The sequence below is a fragment of the Lissotriton vulgaris genome, chromosome 8, assembly GCF_964263255.1.
Source record: "Lissotriton vulgaris chromosome 8, aLisVul1.2, whole genome shotgun sequence".
NCBI classification, from domain to species: domain Eukaryota; kingdom Metazoa; phylum Chordata; class Amphibia; order Caudata; family Salamandridae; genus Lissotriton; species Lissotriton vulgaris.
In genome coordinates this window covers 1,301,667,069-1,301,686,788 of record NC_141696.1, presented here as the reverse complement: position 1 = coordinate 1,301,686,788, position 19,720 = coordinate 1,301,667,069, and the positions used below count along the sequence as shown (strand labels likewise).

The window sequence follows — 19,720 nt, the reverse complement described above, 5'->3', positions numbered from 1 at the left end:
AGCATGCGAAGCATGCTTTGTGTCTGCGAAGACATCTTTTGCTGGCGTGTCTGGGGGAATGTGAGACAGCGATCGCCCACGCGCTTCGCTGTCTCAGATTCCTCCTCGAGGGCAAGCACGTCGCCGTGCACATCCCCTGCCTCGCATTCTCTCTCAATCACACACAGTCACGCATGCGCACACACATTCCCTCGCGCACACACGCACACGCGCAAACACTCCCCCCCTCCTCCCCAGGCATACACACAGGCAAGCACGGAGTCCCCTACGGGGGACTCTAACTTCACATCAGCCCTGGGCCCCACTCACCGGCTGCTCTCTTCCGGCGGGGCTCCTCTCGCGCTCTGCTCCTCACGGCGCGTCTCCTCTTCTGGATCGGGGCTCCCTCAGGTCAGAGGAGCCCTGCAACAGGCGCCACACTCCTCCTTCTCCCCGGGCCCCCTCCTGGGGACCCGGGCTACCCAGGACCGGCAGGGCGCTCCATGCGCCGGCAGGCCGCCTTCTCCCGGACCTCAGGAGGCGGGACTTCCGGTCGGCCGCGAGCGGATTGGCCGGCCGGCCTAGAACTTCCGCGTCGACGCGGGCAGCGCGGCGACCCGTTTTCAGACAGGCAGGCGGCAAGGCAATCCAAATATCGGCGTGGGCAGCCGAAGTAGAAATAAAACGGCACATAAGCGAGGTGGGCACTCGCAGACTAAATAACAATTTAGTGGGGCAAATCCACGCCGGGTGGGCACCGGCTCCCAACAATAAAGCGCTCTTAGCGCAAAATACGTTTTTTTTTTTTTTGTCGTCCGTCTCTGAGCGTACGTTTTCTATTACCGCACCTCACAGCCTCTCGTCAATATCCGACTTAAACTCCGCTTTGCACGCGCTGCTGTCACACCCTTTCCTGCTCACGTCAGCTTCTCACAGACCCGACCGTGGAAGCCTACTGCTTAACGGCGACGAGACCGTACGGTGGGAAAACAACTCTTGACCGGTGTTGAGTTCTGCCCGCCTCAAAGATGTAAGTACAAGTAGGGAGAGTGGAAGACTTCAAAGCCGCTTCGCTGCCCTAGCGCAAACCAAAGCGCTTCGGGAAGTTCCCGAGATTGCGGACGTAACCTTTCACTCCTTACTTAAGAGTACTTAACTTAACCAAAGTCTTCTTTTTCTAAATAAAAATGAAAATTGCATAACTTGTCGACTTCTTTTGAGCGTCTTTAGCTACTGAAGTAGTTTGCGATCCCGGTGAAAATATTTTAACTGCTTCTCAGTTTCTTAAACAAAGTCTGGATTGTTTGCAGCGGTTGGCATGTGTGGTGTAAGTGTAATGCCAAGCTTACAATAGCCGTCTGATCACTCCGCTATGCCTGTGGTCTTGCACTCAATCCTTACTGGCACTTTGTTGACTTTCTCTGCCCATCTTTATAGCTGGAATTCTGTATCGATTGACAGTCACACTGTCCTGACTGAGAGTTGACACTCCACCCGACCGCTTTTCTTCTCCAACTCTGGATAGCAGTGGCGTTGCCCACTTTGTCTTTTAACCAAAGGTAGTGCCTGAACGTCCAACAAGAGTATAGAGCTTTACAGTTTCAAGGTTGTTAATTTGATTAGAAGAAAATTGAGTGATTTTGCCAAATTACGTTTCAAATAGCTCAGGATAAAACCTTTTTATAATGCTTTGTTGCCTTTTGCAAAGAATCCTATTTGCAGCCATTGTTTATTATCGCACTATAATGCCTGATAATGATGCCAACGTTTCAACTCGTGGTCTACATCAATCTTTTGTGAATGAGTGGTTGCAATGTAATTTCACACTTCAAGCTGCTAATCAGTAGTCAAGTTACACTCCGAAGAATGCCCCTGTTCAGTGGATCTTGTAACAGTGCAATTCTTTTTTTGCACTACTGTGGCTGGGATACATTTGGAATCTCATGCATTTAACATTTGCTTAGAGTATTACAACACACAATTAACTTTTACATGTCGATTGGTTTCAATAATGTCCAAATGTAAAAGTATGTTTTGTGTACCAGCGTTAGCCACATGTTGTGCCACGAACAGAAGCATCCAATATCTATATCCATGGCAAGAATTGCAATCTAAATTGATTTTGCTCCTGTCTCTAAGGAAACCCTCTTTATTTTCTTTCAGTGATAAAGATTATTAGCCATGAATTCAAAGAGCGGTTCTTCGTACCTTGAAATAAAGGCGTTTGCTTTTAAAGCCCTGATTGTACATTTGTGGAACTTTTTCTGCAGGGGCCATTATTACGGTGCTAAGTGGTGTGTTCTGAAGCTTATCTTATAGATGTGACCAGATACGAGCCTCCTTTTCGATCACTTTATGAAACATGTATTTGTAACTAAAATGTAATCTGAGCCCTTATAGAGGGGTTTACGAAAAAAGAAAATCATGCTAGTTCGTTAGTTTAACTTGGGCCTGATTGATCATGAGTGTAATTATAGGGGTGGTTATGTTACCTGGCCGCACAAGTTATTTTTGTGAATGGCTTAATACTCTACATAAACTTTACCTTTATGAAGTAAAATTGCCTTGCTCCATTTGTATTAATGATAATGTTTTTTACGTGGAAGGAGTAGTATTTTTTGAATTTGGATTGTGAAAAAGGTTTTTTGCCTCGGAAACCAGATCAGTAGTAATATTCTCGTTTGTCGACGATTCACTACACCCCCGCCCTTTCTCACTTGTCTCTCGCTTTCCTTTATTTCTCACACTTGTGTGACCCCTCTTGCACTCTCGGGCCCTGCAGTTCACTTCCCTCCCCCGCCTGTGTTTCCCAAAACTTATTACCAGCAATGCTTCTCAAACCTTATCCTCTCTGGTCTCTCTCCTCCGTTTCTCATGCTCCCTTCGCCACTATCCCATGGATCTGACGCCCCCACACTTCTCCCCTTCAACACCCTCCTGCTCACACACACCTATGCAGTTTCAACTTTGCACCCGCAAGACATCTCATCCCCGGATGTCCCCAGTACACCCTGCTACCATAGCCCTTCTTTTTGTTTATCCTCTTCTTTAGGGGTTCACACTTCGCTCACCTGCTTTTCAACCTCCCCTCTACTCCCCCTCTCATTCTCTTCCTATCTCCAGTCTTTCTGCCCCCACCCTCCAACTCCACCCTCCTCACTCCATCGCCCTCACTCCATCGCCCTCACTCCATCGCCCTCACTCCATCGCCCTCACTCCATCGCCCTATCTCCCTCACTCTATCTGTCTATCTATCTCCCTCACTCTATCGCCCATCTATCTATCTATCTATCTATCTCCCTCACTCTATTTGTCTATCTATCTATCTATCTATCGGCCTCATTCTATCTTTCGCCCTCTATTTATCTATCGCACCACCACAGCATCACTCAGGGGCACCACAACATCACTATGCGCTACCACAGCATCACTGAACGCCACACCATCACTCGTCGCCACCACAACATCTCTCCGCGCCACCACAGCATCAATCAGTGCAACCATTCAACAACAACTGGTTCAAATATGTTCTCTTAATGTTTCAAGCTTTATTACAAATGTAACAAAAATATGTTAATATTTCACTTCTGTTCTTGAATTTTTGTCTCAATAAAATACACTGAACATAATCTTCACAAAAGGTATTTACAAAAGTTTAAGCTATTGCCATTATAAATTACAATAACTTTTATTTAAGTATTAATTATTTAAAAAAATTAAAAGCCATTATTTGTAAAAATCAATACATCTAAGTCACGTAAATACAAAACATGTTGCTCTCTTGAGGGGATCAATGGACCGCCGGTGTCCCTCATGAGGGTGCACCCCAAGATGTTTTGTGATGGGGAGGGAGCGGTGAGTGTATTTGTGACTCACAGTGGGTGGGAGGATTTTGGGTTCTTGGTTTCTTGTTGCATGGTTTGTGTTGTCTCGGTGTGACTGGGAGTGTGGGGGGAATCGGGGGTATAGGGATGTCCTTGGCACAGTTGCGGTGCTAGGGTGGGAGAGGGGTGTTTGTTGTTGGAATGTTCTTATTTGCAGCTGTGCAAATTGGATTGTTAATATCTTATCTCATACGTCTGGTAGTGCAAAATATGATTTTTTACACTATGTGCTGTTTCAGTATTGCATATAATGGAGGGAGCAGGGAAAGTCACTTGGATAACTTGGAATGTCAGGGGGTTAACAAACCCGAAAAAAACGAGGCAGGTACTGGCGTATTTAGACCGTCATAATGTCCAAGCTGCGTTTCTTCAGGAAACTCATCTCAGTAAGCATACAGTCTCAGCTGTGGCGAAAAAGTGGGCAGGTGCACGTTTTGCCTCATCATATTCATTGTATGCAAGGGGCGTGATGGTGCTAGTTAAAAGAAGCATTCACTTTGAAAGTAGTTTTGAAGAGGTTGATGATGACGACAGGTATATAATTGTGCAGGGGAGGTTATGTGGTACTCTAATTACGATTATGAATGTATATGGCTCGAATATCGCCGACCAGGAGTTTTTAAAAATGTTGTAGAACAAAGTTTATAAATTGCCACCATCTGCCATAATTTGTGGGGGGGGATTTTAATGTGGTGCTAAATCAAGGGTTGGATCGGTGTGCAAGGACATCTGTAGCTGTTAAAAAAGCTGTGCAGGCGGTGCATGATGGTATGATGAACCTGGGACTTCGCGATGTTGGGAGGTTGCAACACCGTGGGGTAAAGGAGGGCACATGCTATACATACGCACATAATACATGGTCCCGATTGGATTATTGGCTCGCGACGCAAGTTATCAGTACATGGGTGTCCCAGGTGTCGTATTTACCCCAGACTTTGTCGGACCATGCTCCCGTATTGCTTGTAATGCAGGTGCCCACTTATGCTCCGGCCCCGTTCCAATGGAAACTATAGCCCTCGGCTTTACTAGATCCAGTGTTTAAAGAAGGCTTGCGGGAAGCTGTTGAAATTTTTTTTAGTGACAATCTTGGGTTGGTACAGAGTATGTGCACTTTGTAGGAGGCATTCAAAGTCACTGGCCGGGGTTCATGTATAAGCCTGCGGGCGGGTGTGCTTAAAACTCTTTGCGCGGATCAATGCAACAGATAGAGCATGACCTGGTGAGGATGGAGCGTCAGTATGAGGAGACGCATGATACCTTGGCTAATATACGGTCGCGGGTCACTGAGTACAATGAGTTGGCAGCTCAGGAAGTGCGACATATGTCGAGGCGCTGCAAAGCTAGATATTATGGCGAGGGTGGTAGACCAGGGTGGGCGTTAGCTGACAGGATTCTGGAACCTTGGGCAAGATGCTGCATGGTACAAGGGATTACAGAGGGGGATACTATTCATTCGGACTTGTCTGGTATCCTTGCACAATTTGTCAAGCATTACACACCAATGTATGGGGGCAGGAGGACGGCTAGTGAGGAGGAAATAGAACAATATTTGATGATGTGGCTTTGGTTTGGTTGTCTAAAGGACAACAAAATTTCCTGATGCACCCACTAACTGCCGACGAAATTACAGATGCCATCTCGTCCTTGCCCAATGGGAAAGCAGCGGGCACTGACGGGCTCCCGCCCGAATTCTATAAGGAGTATGTTGATGTGCTACTTCCTCATTTAACGGCTATGTATGACGAGGCCTTTGAGCAACAAAGGCTGCCGGACTCCCTCCGAGAAGCTCTAATTGACGCATTGCTAGAAACCTGGCAAACCACCGGACCGGTGCGAGTCACACAGGCCCCTCTCCCTCATGAACACGGATGTAAAAATTCTAGCGACGGTTTTAGCGATCCAGTTACGCTTGTTGTTAACAGTTATGGTGCTTCCAGATCAGTCTGGGTTTATCCCTACCAGCCTCACGGCGCATAATCTGAGGGCACTGTTTGCGGTTCTGCAGCTTTTAAACCCCGAACTTCCAGCGGCTGTTGTCCTTATGGATGCCACTAAGGCATTTGATTCAGTGGCCTGGACGTATATGTTCGCTGTAATGCACTGAATGGGGGTCCCTTTCTTTTTCACTAGTTGGATAAAGTTACTGTATACTGAGCTGGTAGCCCGAGTGCGCATAAATGGTCATACGTCGGAGTTGTTTCCAATTAAGCGGGGTACTAGACAGGGCTGTCGCCCTTGATTTTTGCGGTCGTGTTGGAGCCGATTGCGTGCGTGCTGTGACAGAGGCATGCTGGTTCTGCACTGAGATTTTGCCAAAAGCCATTGGCAGTGTCCATGTATACCGATGACATGGTCCTGTATGTGAGGGAGCCGGTGCAACATCTAGAGCAGGTTATACGGGAATATATCCGTTTTGAGTGGTTCTCTGGGTTAACCATTAATTAGAACAAGTCTATAAGGTTCTCACTTACAGATTGTACCAAGCCCTTTGTGTTGAATTACCCCCTAGAGTGGGCTACAGATCCTGTAAAGTATCTTGGGGTGTGGATTCACAGGGACTCTCAGGTTGTTATTAGGACAAATTTTGGAACAGCTATATCGAAATTAGAAGATCAGGTGACTCGATGGATTCGCTTACCCCTAACATTTGCTCACAGGGTAGCAATAATCAAAATGTTAGTGCTGCCAAAATTCTTATATATATTTGCTAATGTCCCTATCACATTAACGCAGCATTTTTTTACTACATTAAGCTCACTGTTGATCACTCTGGCATGGAGGGGCAAGATATCCCGCATTGGCTGGGACACTCTGACGAAGCCATACGCAATGGGTGGTTTTGCATTGCCAGATATGCACTTATATTATCTCTGTGCTCAAGCACAGTTTGCGTATTACTGGCAGAACGCGCCGCCATTTACACCGCATGTGGCGGTTGAAGCTGGGGCTGTTCACCCTTGCCCTTGAAAGCAATGATTGTCAACCCGCATTTAGTGTTTGAACGGGATGAGGTGGATACGGTTCAGTGCACGGCTCGAGCAAGGCATGTGCTGGGGCGACGGGCGAAGCGGCTTCCACTGTATGCTCCGGCTATACCTTTGCTTCATCATGCTGAGTTGTCTGTGACAGGGGAGGCGGGAGCCCTTAAGGTATTGCACGCAGCTGGGATGCTGACTATGGGTGATGCATTTCCGGGTGGGACATTTATATCCCTACAGGATTTTTTGAAGCATGGGACGTGTGGGGCTATGTCCACATTTATATATGCTAGGTTCCGTTCTGCTATGCGTAGCTTATATCCATATTTTCCCGAGGAACCCTCAGTGCTGGGGGCTTTGCAACTCATTTACACTACGCAAACCCATACTAAATTGGTTTCACGATTATATCACATCTCGCAGCTGGATGAGTGTGCGGCAGGGGTTGCCTCCAGGGACAAATGGGATGCGTTTCTGGCACAGCCGCTTACGGATGAGGAATGGGAAGAAAGCTGATGAATGACTGAGAGTTTTGCGAATAACGGGAATTTTAAGTTCATTCATTACAACTACATTCATCAGATGTGTTATACACTTGTACAACTGTATAGATATGGTCTGAGGGAATCTCCTTGCTGCAAAAGATGTGGTATGGATAACGCAGACTTTTTGCATTTAGGATGGATATGCCCCAAAGTGTCTGCTTTCTGGGATGGAGTGGTAACAGCGTTAACCGAAATGGTGGGTGTTTCGATTGCAAGCGATGCAAAGATGTGTCTTTTGGGTGTCATTTCCAAGCTTCCGCCAGGTGTTCGCAAACTGGTGGTGTCTATGCAATTGGCTAAGCGTAGGGTGGCATTAAACTGCTGAAACACTGGCTACTTGATATTGCTTACTGCCGTGATCAACTTCTTTGTTATGCAGAAGAGCTACTAAGTGCGACAAGACCTCGGGATGTGTGGGGTCCGTACACTGCCTACAAGCTGACCCGTTCTGCAGATAATTGAGCATTGTGATATGGACAAATTGCTACTGATGAACTGCTTGTACTTCCTGATTCCATGTTTTTTTTTAGCAGTCTATGTATTGTTTCCCTTTGGCGCCTACGGACATGTATGAGATATTGATTGAATGTATAATGATCAATTGCACTGTATTTCTGGTTAGAAATGTATAAATATTTTTTTTATTAAAAAGAATGTTTTGTTGCATGCCATGATAAAATGTGTGCCAACTATGCCTTACTTCTTTCTCGTAATGGATTTGATCCTTCACAGTTGGGGAAGGTTGGACTGCTAATTAGTGAGAAAAATAAAGATAATGTACTCAACGCTCATTCATAATATTTCCTTTAAAAAAAGGAATTAACCACACCAACTTAATTCTAGTGGTGTCTGGCACTGTTATATTCTTCCTTTTCAAATATCACGTAACTAAATTGAAAGAAGAAATTTGTGTAAACCACTTCGTCATATGATAATAAGCACAAGTGTTGCTTTTAATTGTTATGAGGAATCACCTTTAAATCTGCATGATAGTTCATGTCCCACTACTATGTATCTTAAAACTAATAAAGACAGTGAAATAAAGAAACACTTTATTTAATCATTCAGTTCTATTCTGTGGAATTGGTTTTAGCTGGTCTGATAGTGAGTGGCATAATTTAGTTACATGATGAAAATACATTCTTTTTGTCGGGCACTAGAAATGTGACTCTCTCTACCTTTAGTTCATCACTCACTGTTTGTTTTGATGCTTGTTGGCCTCCATATAGGAGCAAAACTTTATGGAGGTTGTCAGCAGTACTGTTTGTGTAGTTCAAATCTTTGGCTATCAGGAGATAATTGGAGTTCTTGTAGACATGGTTATGTTCTCTGCATTACTTGTAATATTTACTATTGTTGGATTTAATTATGCCTGTGATGGTGGCTGCACATATGTTAAAGAAGATGGGGATCTATCTAATCATTGTGGTACTTTGCATGTGATGATGAAGGTTCTAGGGAGAAAGAGGCTGAGTTTGACATGATAGGTTTAGTTGTGGTTGTCAACTGCAGATTCACCTTGGTGGTTGAGAGGAGTATGTTTTGGTTGTTAGCATTGATGGATGATAAAAAGATCGATATGATGAGTAGTCTACACAATTATTCATGCTATAGAACATTTTAATTTGTCATAGGGTTTGTTTTTTTGTGCAATAACTACTGACATATTAACCACATTAGATAGATTGATGTAGTTTAATTGTCGGTCCTGTGCCAATTACATATCTCTAATTTTTTCAGGATGAAGAAGAAGCCGTCGCCTACCTTGACCGTGAAGAAAGTGCAGATGAGATTGATTTAACCACTCTTCCTGATCCTGATAAATTGCGTGGTTCTGATCAGGAGGATTTGGATAATGAACTTGAGGAAAAAAACAGGTACGTTTTTATATTCAAAAACAAACCTATCCTACACATATAGTTACAGGGGAATTCATACATGTCCAATTTCCATTATAAATTATTCCAATATTTACATTGTGAACAGAATTTTAAAAAACATACAAATACATCTTTGGATGCATGAAATCAGGCAACATTATGCACCCCACCTAATTGGAACATTGTCCACGAAGCAGAGTTGCTACTTGAGGCTGGGAGAAAATGAGGAGGGTGTATGTGGATTTTTGAAAGGTTTGTAGAATTGAAGAAGAGCTTGGTATAAAGATAGGAATAAAGCTTGGTTGACTAATATGATTTGTTAAAGGACAGGATTTTCAGATACTGTATTTTGTGAAAAGTGTCCTGATGGTAGGTTCACACAGCCTTTAGTCGAGCACAGTAGGGTTGGCCACAGATTCTAGCGCATGGCCATTCCCAAAATTAAACACAGCTCGGGCGGACAAACTCTACTGTATATGGTCGTTGGGTACCACAAATGTATTTTTTTTTGATGGATCACAGTTCGTGAGACTTGGGGAGAATCTGCATTTTCCAGGATCTGTAAATCCAGACCAGTAACTGTCAACCCTGTGACAAATCTGAAAAAAATGACTTGCTGAAACACAGTCACTTTAGCTATTTGCTGTCAAGTGAGTCATCCGTGTATATATAATTTGCCCCTGGATAGAGGTGGATTTCAAAAGAGATTTCCTTAAATTGCCAGTCAGGATGGTAGTTAATGGCAGGAAAGGGGTCCCTTGGCCCAGACATTTTCCAGAAACTTCTTTTCCTGAAAACAACTCTCTCAGTACACTGAAAGCTGAAGTGAGGGCTGGTTGAAATCAAAGAGGGATGTGTGAAATATCAGGATGTAGCCAAGATGTGGTTTCACATAGGTCAGAGCGGAGAGCTAATAGGGAACGTCCGCACACACAACATGGGGTAGAAGTCTGAGCTACAGTAGGTAGTCTCTTAGGGTAGTAGTAAAGCTCAGCCCTTCCACATGATTAGTTGAATTTTGTGTTGTTTCAAATGAGGTGGATATGCCACTAATCAAACGTTGTTGAAACCTCTGGCCATTTTGACACCGTTTACTGCTGTTTATTGTTATCTGGGAGTCCCAGCCTGATGACCAGGAAAGATTCAAGCATGTTAATGCCTGCATGATATTAGTGCTGGTGTAAGTACCTCATTTCATCTTCTTTTTACAACCTGGACAGACCTCATCTGAGCCTTTTCTGCCGATCAAGAATACCCTGACCAACAACCTTGTGCTCTTGGGCTAAATCCTGCTCTTCTTGCTCACCTGTTAACAGAAAGGTGGCACGCCGACACAGACCAGCTCTGGATGACCCTGCCTGCTTCGTACAGAATCTTATTCCTAGCCTGGTAGTACAGGCCTCAACCAAGGGGGCTAACCCTAATTATTTCCTGTGACCTCCTGCAAGACAAAGACTCAAATAGAATTGAGTCATTTGAGAAGATGTTTTCTTCAGCTATCCTCGCCATCAGGTCAGTCAACATCATCTGTTTGCTGGGTAAGTACTGTCATGGGACATGGTCGCTGAGATCTTGAAAGCTGTCCCAGAAGAATACCACGCCAACTTGGAATAATCATTCAAGATGGCCAGGATACAGCCATATATGTAATTCTGTCAGGCTTGAACACAACAGACTGCTTAGGCAGAGCTGTTGGCACAAGTGTGGTGCTTTGGTGCCATGGAAGAGATCCACAGGTTGTTCTGGTAATATTCATGCACAGCTTATGGATATATCCTTTTATAGATCTTGCCTTTTTGTCAGCAAGGCTAACTCTGCCCTTTAGTGCTTCAAAGGCAGTAGAGGCGCACTGCATGCTGCCTCGGTGTTTCAACACCTGCAAAACAATATCCTCAACAATTTCACCTCTTTTGAGGTATCTCTAGGGTTTCGCACACAGGCAGCATCACGGCCTACAACCCAACTAGCAGGCCCCCCCAGGCCTTTCGTGGTCCAACAAACAGTGCCCGGACTCACTGGTACAGGGATCCTCCCAGTCCCCTGCTCCTCTGGCAGAAGCCTCCAAGCCTCTTTAGTTTGCTCTTAATGGCACAAGACCACCCTATGGCAGGGAGGATCAGACATTTTCTCCAAGGGTGGCAAGCCTTAACATCTGACAGGTGGGTCTTGCAGGTAATCCAACAGGGCTATGCCCTGCCATTCCTTCTGTTCTGCTGCACCTTCCACCCACTTCAGAGGGATATTCAGAGGATCATTTGCCCTTTTTAATACAGAAGGTTCAGGCTGTTTTAGAGAAAGGAGCATTATGGAGTGCCCCTGCCTTTGAGACCGGAACTGGGTATTGCTCCCATTATTTCCTGTTGTCAAAAAAGTGCAGATCCTTTGGTCCTATTTTAGATCTTCAACCTCTCAAATTTCCAACTGCAAAAGGATAAATTGAAGATGCTCACGCTGGCAAGACTGTATCTGCACTGTATCCAGGAGACTGCATGGTGGTGTGTAACCTACAGGATGGCTATTTCCATATCCTCGACTTGCAGGGCCACCGTAGCCACCTGCGGTTCAAGGTCGTTACAACCATTTTCAGTTTGCCATGCTTCCTTTCACTGTCACCAGCGCACCTCTGGTGATGGCGATGATTGCAGCATAACCTTCAGAGGTACGGAGCACCAGTATTCCCCATCTTGATGACTGGCTGTTGAAGGTGGATTCATCACAATCAGTTGTGGACCAACTAAAGATGTGGGCAAACCTTCTTACATCACTGGGGCTCACACTTAATGTGCCCAAAGTTATACCCGACTCCTTTGCAGAGGCTCCCTTTCATCAGAGCCATCCTGGATACCGTACACTTTCAGACTGTCTACCAAATCAACTCATCCAGGACATTTGCACAATGATCCTGATGTTTCGACCTTAGGCCTGGGTCTCAGTGAGTGTAGTTCTGAGGCCCAGCAAGGACAAGCAGTGGGCACTGTTAAAGGTTATTCTTACATGATCTTACTTGGCCGTTAAACATGTGTATTGATCTGGCCATGGAACGTTCGACAGCGCTAATCCTATTTAATGGCGCAGTGACAGAGAGTTTTAGGATTACTCTGGGTACGAGGCTGGGGTGTCCGCTTTCTCCCTTTTTGTTTGATATTTATATAGAGCTTTTCGCTCAGCTCCTTAGAAAAGACCCTCAGGTAATCCTTTTTCTGCACAATAACTTAGAACCAAGATAGCATTGTATGCAGACAATTTAATCATTTATACATCTGACCCTTTTCAGACTATAGTTAGGGTGGGAAAGTTAGCGGAAGAATTTGGGGCACTGCCTGTGAATGCAACTCAAGTCAGAGATTATGTGCTGGAACATCACCAATTGGGGTCAGGAGGCGAGTGAGTTAAGGTATTTGGGCATCTCAATAGTCCATATACTGGGGGCGTATCCAACACATTATCTAGGCAGGTAGCAAAGGAGATAGATAAGCTGCTTATAAGGTGTAGGAACTTGCCATTGTTGATTTTTGGACAGGTGAACCTGATTAAAATGACGGCTCTACCTAAATTGACTTATCTCTTAAACTGTATTCCCCTTACGTTTCTTAAAAAAGAGATAGGGAAAATACAGGGTGAAATTACTAGCTATAACTGGGCATCAGGGGGAGCTAGACTCTCTTGGAAAAAGTTACATAGGAGTTTGATAAAAAGAGGGCTTGGCATTACCGGATCTAAACCTATGGCGTTTCAATTTAAAAACTGTAGGATACTCTTTGGCAGTGCGGCTCCTCTATAGGAGCGTTTGGGCGCCGCCCCCCTGCTTTCTCGCAGTGCGAGAAGGCAGAAACATAAATGGTAATAATTACCTTTGTTTCTGCCTTCTCGCACGGCGAGAAAGCTGAAGTTCCTGGTTGGAAGTGGGCGGTGCTTCTCGAGCGCAGGGGGGAGTGGCTTGCCCACTGTTGTACATACTGACTGTTTGGGCAGCCTGAGGCCGCCCAAACAGGCAGTATGTACACCAGTGGGCAGGCCACTCCCCCCTGCGCTCGAGAAGCACCGCCCACTCCCCCTGTTCTCTCTGTATGCTGCAGCATACAGAGAGAAAATGACACGTGTGGGGCAGTGGCCTCACCGATCACAACGCTGCCATTGCAGCGTTGTGATTAATGGAGGAGAGGGAGGCTGCCTGCAGCCTTCCTGGTGACGAGCTGCAGAATTCAACAAGCAGGACGTCGGGAGTCTCGGGAAAAGCGGGACGGTAAGTTTAACTTGTATTTTATATCTTTTTTTTCCCCTTAGACCCCTCCCGCCTCCCCCCCATCCCCTCTGCGGCGCGACGATCCTATTTCCACACCCCCACCCACCCATAATGCCAGCCGCGACTGAGAGGGCCCGTTTCCTCAAAAGCTTTTGCCATGGGCTCAAGAGCCTTTGCTAAATCATTAATACGAGTTCTCTGCTTTTACACTTATTGTTTGAAAAGCCACCGCGCGCTTTCCTGCTGAAGTGGCATTTGTTAGAAGTGTTTGGATGTTTGCAGCTTCATTCTGGCGTGATGCACTTCCTCCCAGCAGCAGCCCTCATTCTTATTGTTGTTCGTGCAACAGCACACCTTTAGTCATCATCTCATTACATCACATCACATGCTGCGCTAGATTGCTCTCCTGATTGGAAAGAGGGAATCTGTGGGAATTTAAGCAATAGTACAGTGGAGACATAATTTCACCAAAATCACGTGGTAGGCCGGAAATGACATCCATCTTTGCCCCTTGACCCTAGGATATAGGCCACCTTTCTTCTGTAAGCTAAGGGTGGGAATCAGATCGGTTAAATATTTAGTGTTGGAAAGCAGTCTAGAAGGGCTGCGCGAGTCCACGTGGGGCAATCGTTTCTACCCCTATCTGCATTTAAAAGTCACCTCTGAAAAGCTGCAAACCGATTGCGAGCAGAGTATACCGACCGCCTCCAAAATGGACATTGTCAACATGAAAATATAACCATATTGCCTCACGGCAAAAAAAAATATGTCTCAAGGATACAAAACCTTCAGAAATTAGTCTAAACATAAAATAAATGGCAATCTCAAGTGCGCACTGCTCCATCAGCAAGCAAGTAGTGTGATTTCTTCTTGCACTGGAACATAAAGAAATACTAATAACACATACAAAGAAAATGTTTCAAACAAGTAATACGTGTTGGGTCTGGATTACTGCAAAATCATAGAGGATAAAGATATATATATATTATTTTGAACTGGCGAAGGTGAGATTCTCCGGCTAATGCGTAGCGCTACAGCATGGGAAGACAGTGCACTAGAAAGCAAATAAATCTAGCGCCAAATTATGCTTACTAGATGATGCATTGTGTGATCGTCGGCAAATGAACGTTCTAGCCCTGTTCCGTTAGCAGCAGACAACGAGGGATGCTTTGAAATGGATAATGTTGGTGCAATCTAGCGCAGACAGTGGGGCGCCTCTACATAAGGAAGACGCATGGATCCCAGAGGCTTTTGCCATTTTTACCTGCAAGTAACTCACAGATCTCGGCGCTATGTGCTTTTTCTCACTAACTTCTTTTAAGAGATTCCAGACAATATCCTGCTGGAAGCTCTCAGATACGTCAAGTGGGTGACAACCCGCCTGGAGGTTTCAACAGCCTTGAGTTACTAAGCATGGTGGCTCACTGAATGTATGCGAATTAGTGCTGTGATCTTTGAATGGGTGTGTGCATGGGTACATATGTGCTACCGAATTAAGGGTGTATGTGTGCGCGCTTGTGAATGGATGGGTGTGAGTGCACATGTAGATGGGTGGGAGTGAGTATGTGTGTGTGGGTGCTTGTGAGGGATGGGAGGAAGGGAGTGTTCTTGTGCGTGCCCGCCCCACTACTCATCGACATTAGGAGCCGCCACTGCTACTTGGGACTCTGAATAGCTCAAAATGGCGACGGGAGGGAGGCCGGGATTGCCAGTTGGGGGGATCTTTTTACAGCGTTTTACCTTGGGAAGAACTCAAGGCAAAGACAGGAGACTCCTTGTCTAGATCTAAGTACATACAGCTCACCTCTTGGTCTATGAGCACTATTTTGGAGATAGGCGGGCCTGGAAAGTAGAAGCACTTTTGCAGGATACACAGCCTTTAAGCAATGAGGTCTCTACATGGTACCAAAAGCTCCTGGCAGCTGAAGATGGATTTTTGGAGCTACCTGGTGGGATGTGGAAGGGAGTAATTCAAGAATCCGAGCTCCCATTCCTAGGGAAAATTTCTTTGAAACTGTTATACTGTACGGTAAAACCAGCAAATTTAAAAAAGAACATATATTTCACCATTAATAGAATATATTGGACACCCCAGAGGCTAGCTAGATTTGTCCGATCACCTATCCTAAAATGTAAAAGATGTGGACATCCTGAAGCAAATGATGAGCACATGTTCATTACCTGTCTCTCAATTAGTGAATTCTGGTATAAAGTGAGCAATATTATAACAGACATCCTCGGTCTCAGAATTGAGATGAGCCTGGTGCTGGTGTTAATGGGTGTGGAAACATAGTCACTTAGCCTTTTGGGCAGGAAGCAGAGGAGGCTGCTCTTCTATCTTGTGCTCCTGGCAAGAAGAGAGAATTGCAAACATTGGCTGGATGAAGCAGCAACTCGCCTGGAGAACTAGCATAGAGCTGTACGCTGGTCATGCTGCAGGATGGCCATGTGTTGCTCCCATGATAGATCAGATACTATCTGGATAGATTTCCTAAGATGGATTGGTGGGTCGGATCTGGAGATCGGACTAGTCCTAGGACTATGAATATGGGTATTAAGCCCTGGTTGGTGTGGCTGGGAAGCTGTCTGTGCAGAAGTTGTGAGGGCGGTACCCACGAGGTCACCTGAGACTGCAACAAATGGGGTCATATGAGGACAAAAAAGAAAAAGAGCTTGAAACTGTTGCAAATTACCATATTTGTGTGGTGTTCCCCCAGATGTTAGCCTTCTGTTGCTGGACCTCTTTTTGCACATTACCGATGCCAGTGGTAGACTGCTCTCCTTTTTAAACATGGTAAAACTGGCATACACCTAATTGGCCCATGTAATTTACTTATGAGCCCCTAGTATATAGTAGTATAAGGGCAAGTAAATGAAATGCCACTAGGTGGGCTACCGCACCGATTGTACCATCCACAGCTGTAGCCCTGTAAAGCATGTTGCCAGGGATTCTTTGCAGCCTGGCTTTGCAGCATTTAAATTGCAGTTTCGACCTTTCAAAATCACTCTTTTGGCAGGCCTAAACCTCCCATGTTTATATCTGTATGTCACCCCTAAGGTAGGCCTTATTTCCCAATGAGGCATGGTATTTAAAGGCAGGACATGTAGAATTTTGTTTTTTTACATGTCCTGGCAGTGAAAAACCCCCCGAAGTCTTTTTTCACCGTGGTAAGGCAGTCTCTCCTATAGGAAAACAATAGTTGATATAATAATTTATGATGGGTGCAGCTAGAAGATTATTTATTGAATCATTTTAATGGTAATTTAAAATCAAACTAAACGTCAAATCAGATATTGTATTACTATTAAGTTAAAGACACTTTTAGTATGTTGTGTCCTTTCTGCCTAAAACCAAAAGGCCTTTCTGCCAGTGTCATGGGTTTAGAGCAGAGGTCTTCAAACTTTGGGGGGCCTTAAGTGATCTCCGGGGGGCACCAGTCTCTGGCCAATAGAAGCATCCTGCTTTGTTTCAAGTGTTTAGAGCATGACCAACAGTAAGCCACCTTGTAATGGGCCATCACTAACAGCTTTTGTCATTTATATCCTGACTGGGAGTATGTGTAACAAGCATTTGCAATGCAGTAGGTCTCGCATTCATGCGAGCTTGAGCAATTGGCGTTGTAAATGACAAAGCCTTTTATTTGTTTTTGTTTTTAAAACATAAATAAAAGGCATTGTCATTTACAATGCTAATAGCTTAAACTATCGCAAATGCGAGACCTATTGCATTGCAAACGCTTCTTAAATTACTCTGGCTGTAGTGTAGTTCCTATAATCCCAATAGGCTCTGCGCATTGGAATAATATATCCTATAGATTTGACGTAGGACTTATGTCTACTAGGTCTCTATTGAATATATTAGACTTAATTGTGATTGCCAGCTAGCTCAGAGGTCACTTGAAACTTTCTCGAATAAACAAGAAGGGATTCGTTTCTGACAACCGCATAAACATGACAACTTTGTTTCCCCAAGATAAAACTGATCTTCAGAGTCGTGGAAACAATAGATAGATATTTTACTCAGTCAATCGTGCATGCTTCGTTTCATCAGAGGTGCAGAGAAATAGAGAGACTGGCGTTTTCAATAAAAAGTATTTATTGAACAGTCTTTTTTCTCATGCAGAAGAAATGAACTGCTACAATCGTAATACTGGCTGTAAAGTATAATGCGTACAGTAAGAAGAGTATTATGAAATAATACTGTAAAAGCATGGTTCGAGGCATGTGGGCTGCTGAATTCATATCTGTGCATAGATCGCCGCCTAGTGTTTGGTCCGGATGATTGCACATTTTTGTCCTGGAAGAGTCTTCGAAGTATCACAAGATAGGTGGCTCCTCCCCTGGACTACAGTGCGCATGGGCATCCTCTCCATCCTCAGATTGTTTTTTTCCGCCATTGGGTTCGGATGTTACTATCTTAGCTCAAGTTAGGAAAACTTTCTTCGAAGCCAAAAGGCTTCCGACAGCGTCAGTATTGTTTCGTTCGGTACTGATAACTTTGCTTCGAGAGGACATTGAGGAATCAGACGTTTTTTTCTTCCATATTTGACCAGATCTTCGATCTACGACGGAAAGAAGCCCATTCAAAAGGTGTCCACTTTGTAATGCAAAATACCCGCACATCGATGTCCACCCGGTGTGCAACAAGTGCCTGTCCCCGGATCACAACGAAGCCAACTGTATGGCCTGTGCCCGGTTCAGGTCGAAGAAAACTCTTCGGATTCGACGCGCGGCTCGATTGGAGTTGCGGAAGTCAGCGCCTGTTCCAGAAAACATCTTCGGGACCGAAGACGAAGAGGTCGTTGAGCTGGAGGATCGGGAAGAACTCTCAGATCCGGCTTCGGGCCATTACTCCGAGTATGACGCTGAAGACGAAGACGTATTGGAAGAAGACGAAAAGGTCGTCGAAGAGGTAGGAGGCGACGCAGAGGCCCTTGGGGCCGTAGAAGATAGCTCAGACGAGGAGCTAGGCCCAACCGGCTATACGGGGGCCGACAACGTAGCACTCAATATGGCTCAGGTCGAGGGATCGCCACAAGGCCTTACCCGAGATCTACAGACTCGCTCTACAGCCCCGCATAAAGGCCCGGCTTCGAACATATACAAGAGCCATCTGTATCGAAACCGCCATCGGTCGATCCAGAAAAATCGAAACCGAAAGCGTCACTGCCAAAACCAAAACCAAACGTGCAACTGGATCTGGTCGGCTCCAAGGCCTCACACCCCTCGGAGCCGAAGAAACAGAAAAAGGCCATCGATTCCGAGAAGCTCAAGAAGGTCATCGAACCAAAGGTTGGGGCACCGAAGACCAAAGTCAGGGCTGTCGAACCGACAAAGCCGACGTCAAAGGGAGTCGACACACACAAAAGGCCCGAACCAAAAGAAGGGTTCGATCCTCGGTCGAGGCCGGCGGACAAGACGAAGACTGGCTCCAAGGACCCTGTCGAGTCGACGCAGCCGAGTCCATTCATAGCCAAAGAGGTGGTGGAGTCACTCCAACGCATCAAAGATAAGGCTACAGCGGTCGGACCGAAAAAGGCCCCACCACCGAAGCTGGTCGGAAACGTTCAGACCGCATCAACACCAATCAAGTTCGGGTTGCCACCGACGGTGCGCCCGAAGATGTTCGAACCGAAAAAAGGTATCGGAGCCGTTAAAAAAGTGTTCATGGAAGTGGAGCCTACGGAGAAGCCTGAAGAACAGGAGTCGAGGCAGTTCATCGACTCGGAAACTGGTAGACTGTCCATTTATAAAAGGAAGATCATACCAGAAACACCCATGGAGTCATATAGGATTCCCTTAAAAAGGAAGAGAGATCCAACAACATCGCCAGTTCTTGTGGAATCTCTCCAATCCTATGGACAAGAGCCTCAGACTTTTTCACCCACATACTCAGATGTGGATGCAGGGGATGATGAGAATGAAGATGACACTTATCATGTGGACACTGATCCCGATGATCAAAACCAACCATGGGCAGACCCAGCTGAGCCAAAAGATCCGCAGACTGCCCCTGACACAGTATACAGTGTAAACACATCTCCCACTGAGGACACTACTGCTTTTAACGCCCTTATTGAAAGAGCGGCAAGTAACCATGACGTACAACTACATGCTGACCCTGTGGATGAAGACTTTCTGGTGGACACCTTTTTCACTTCAGAAAGGACAGTCAAGACCCTGCCCATGCTAAAAGGGGTCCTTAAGCATG

The 19,720-nt window shown here is 45.4% G+C and overlaps 1 protein-coding gene across 1 annotated transcript in view; it reads left to right on the top strand.

Moving 5' to 3' along the window:
• The window catches only part of DDX10 (DEAD-box helicase 10), an 832,256-nt gene that overhangs the window by 734,250 nt on the left and 78,286 nt on the right, over nt 1-19,720 (top strand). The window contains exon 17 of the mRNA XM_086935230.1: nt 9,127-9,263. Coding sequence (XP_086791356.1) covers nt 9,127-9,263 — 137 coding nt within the window. The remainder of the gene's footprint in view (nt 1-9,126; nt 9,264-19,720) is intronic.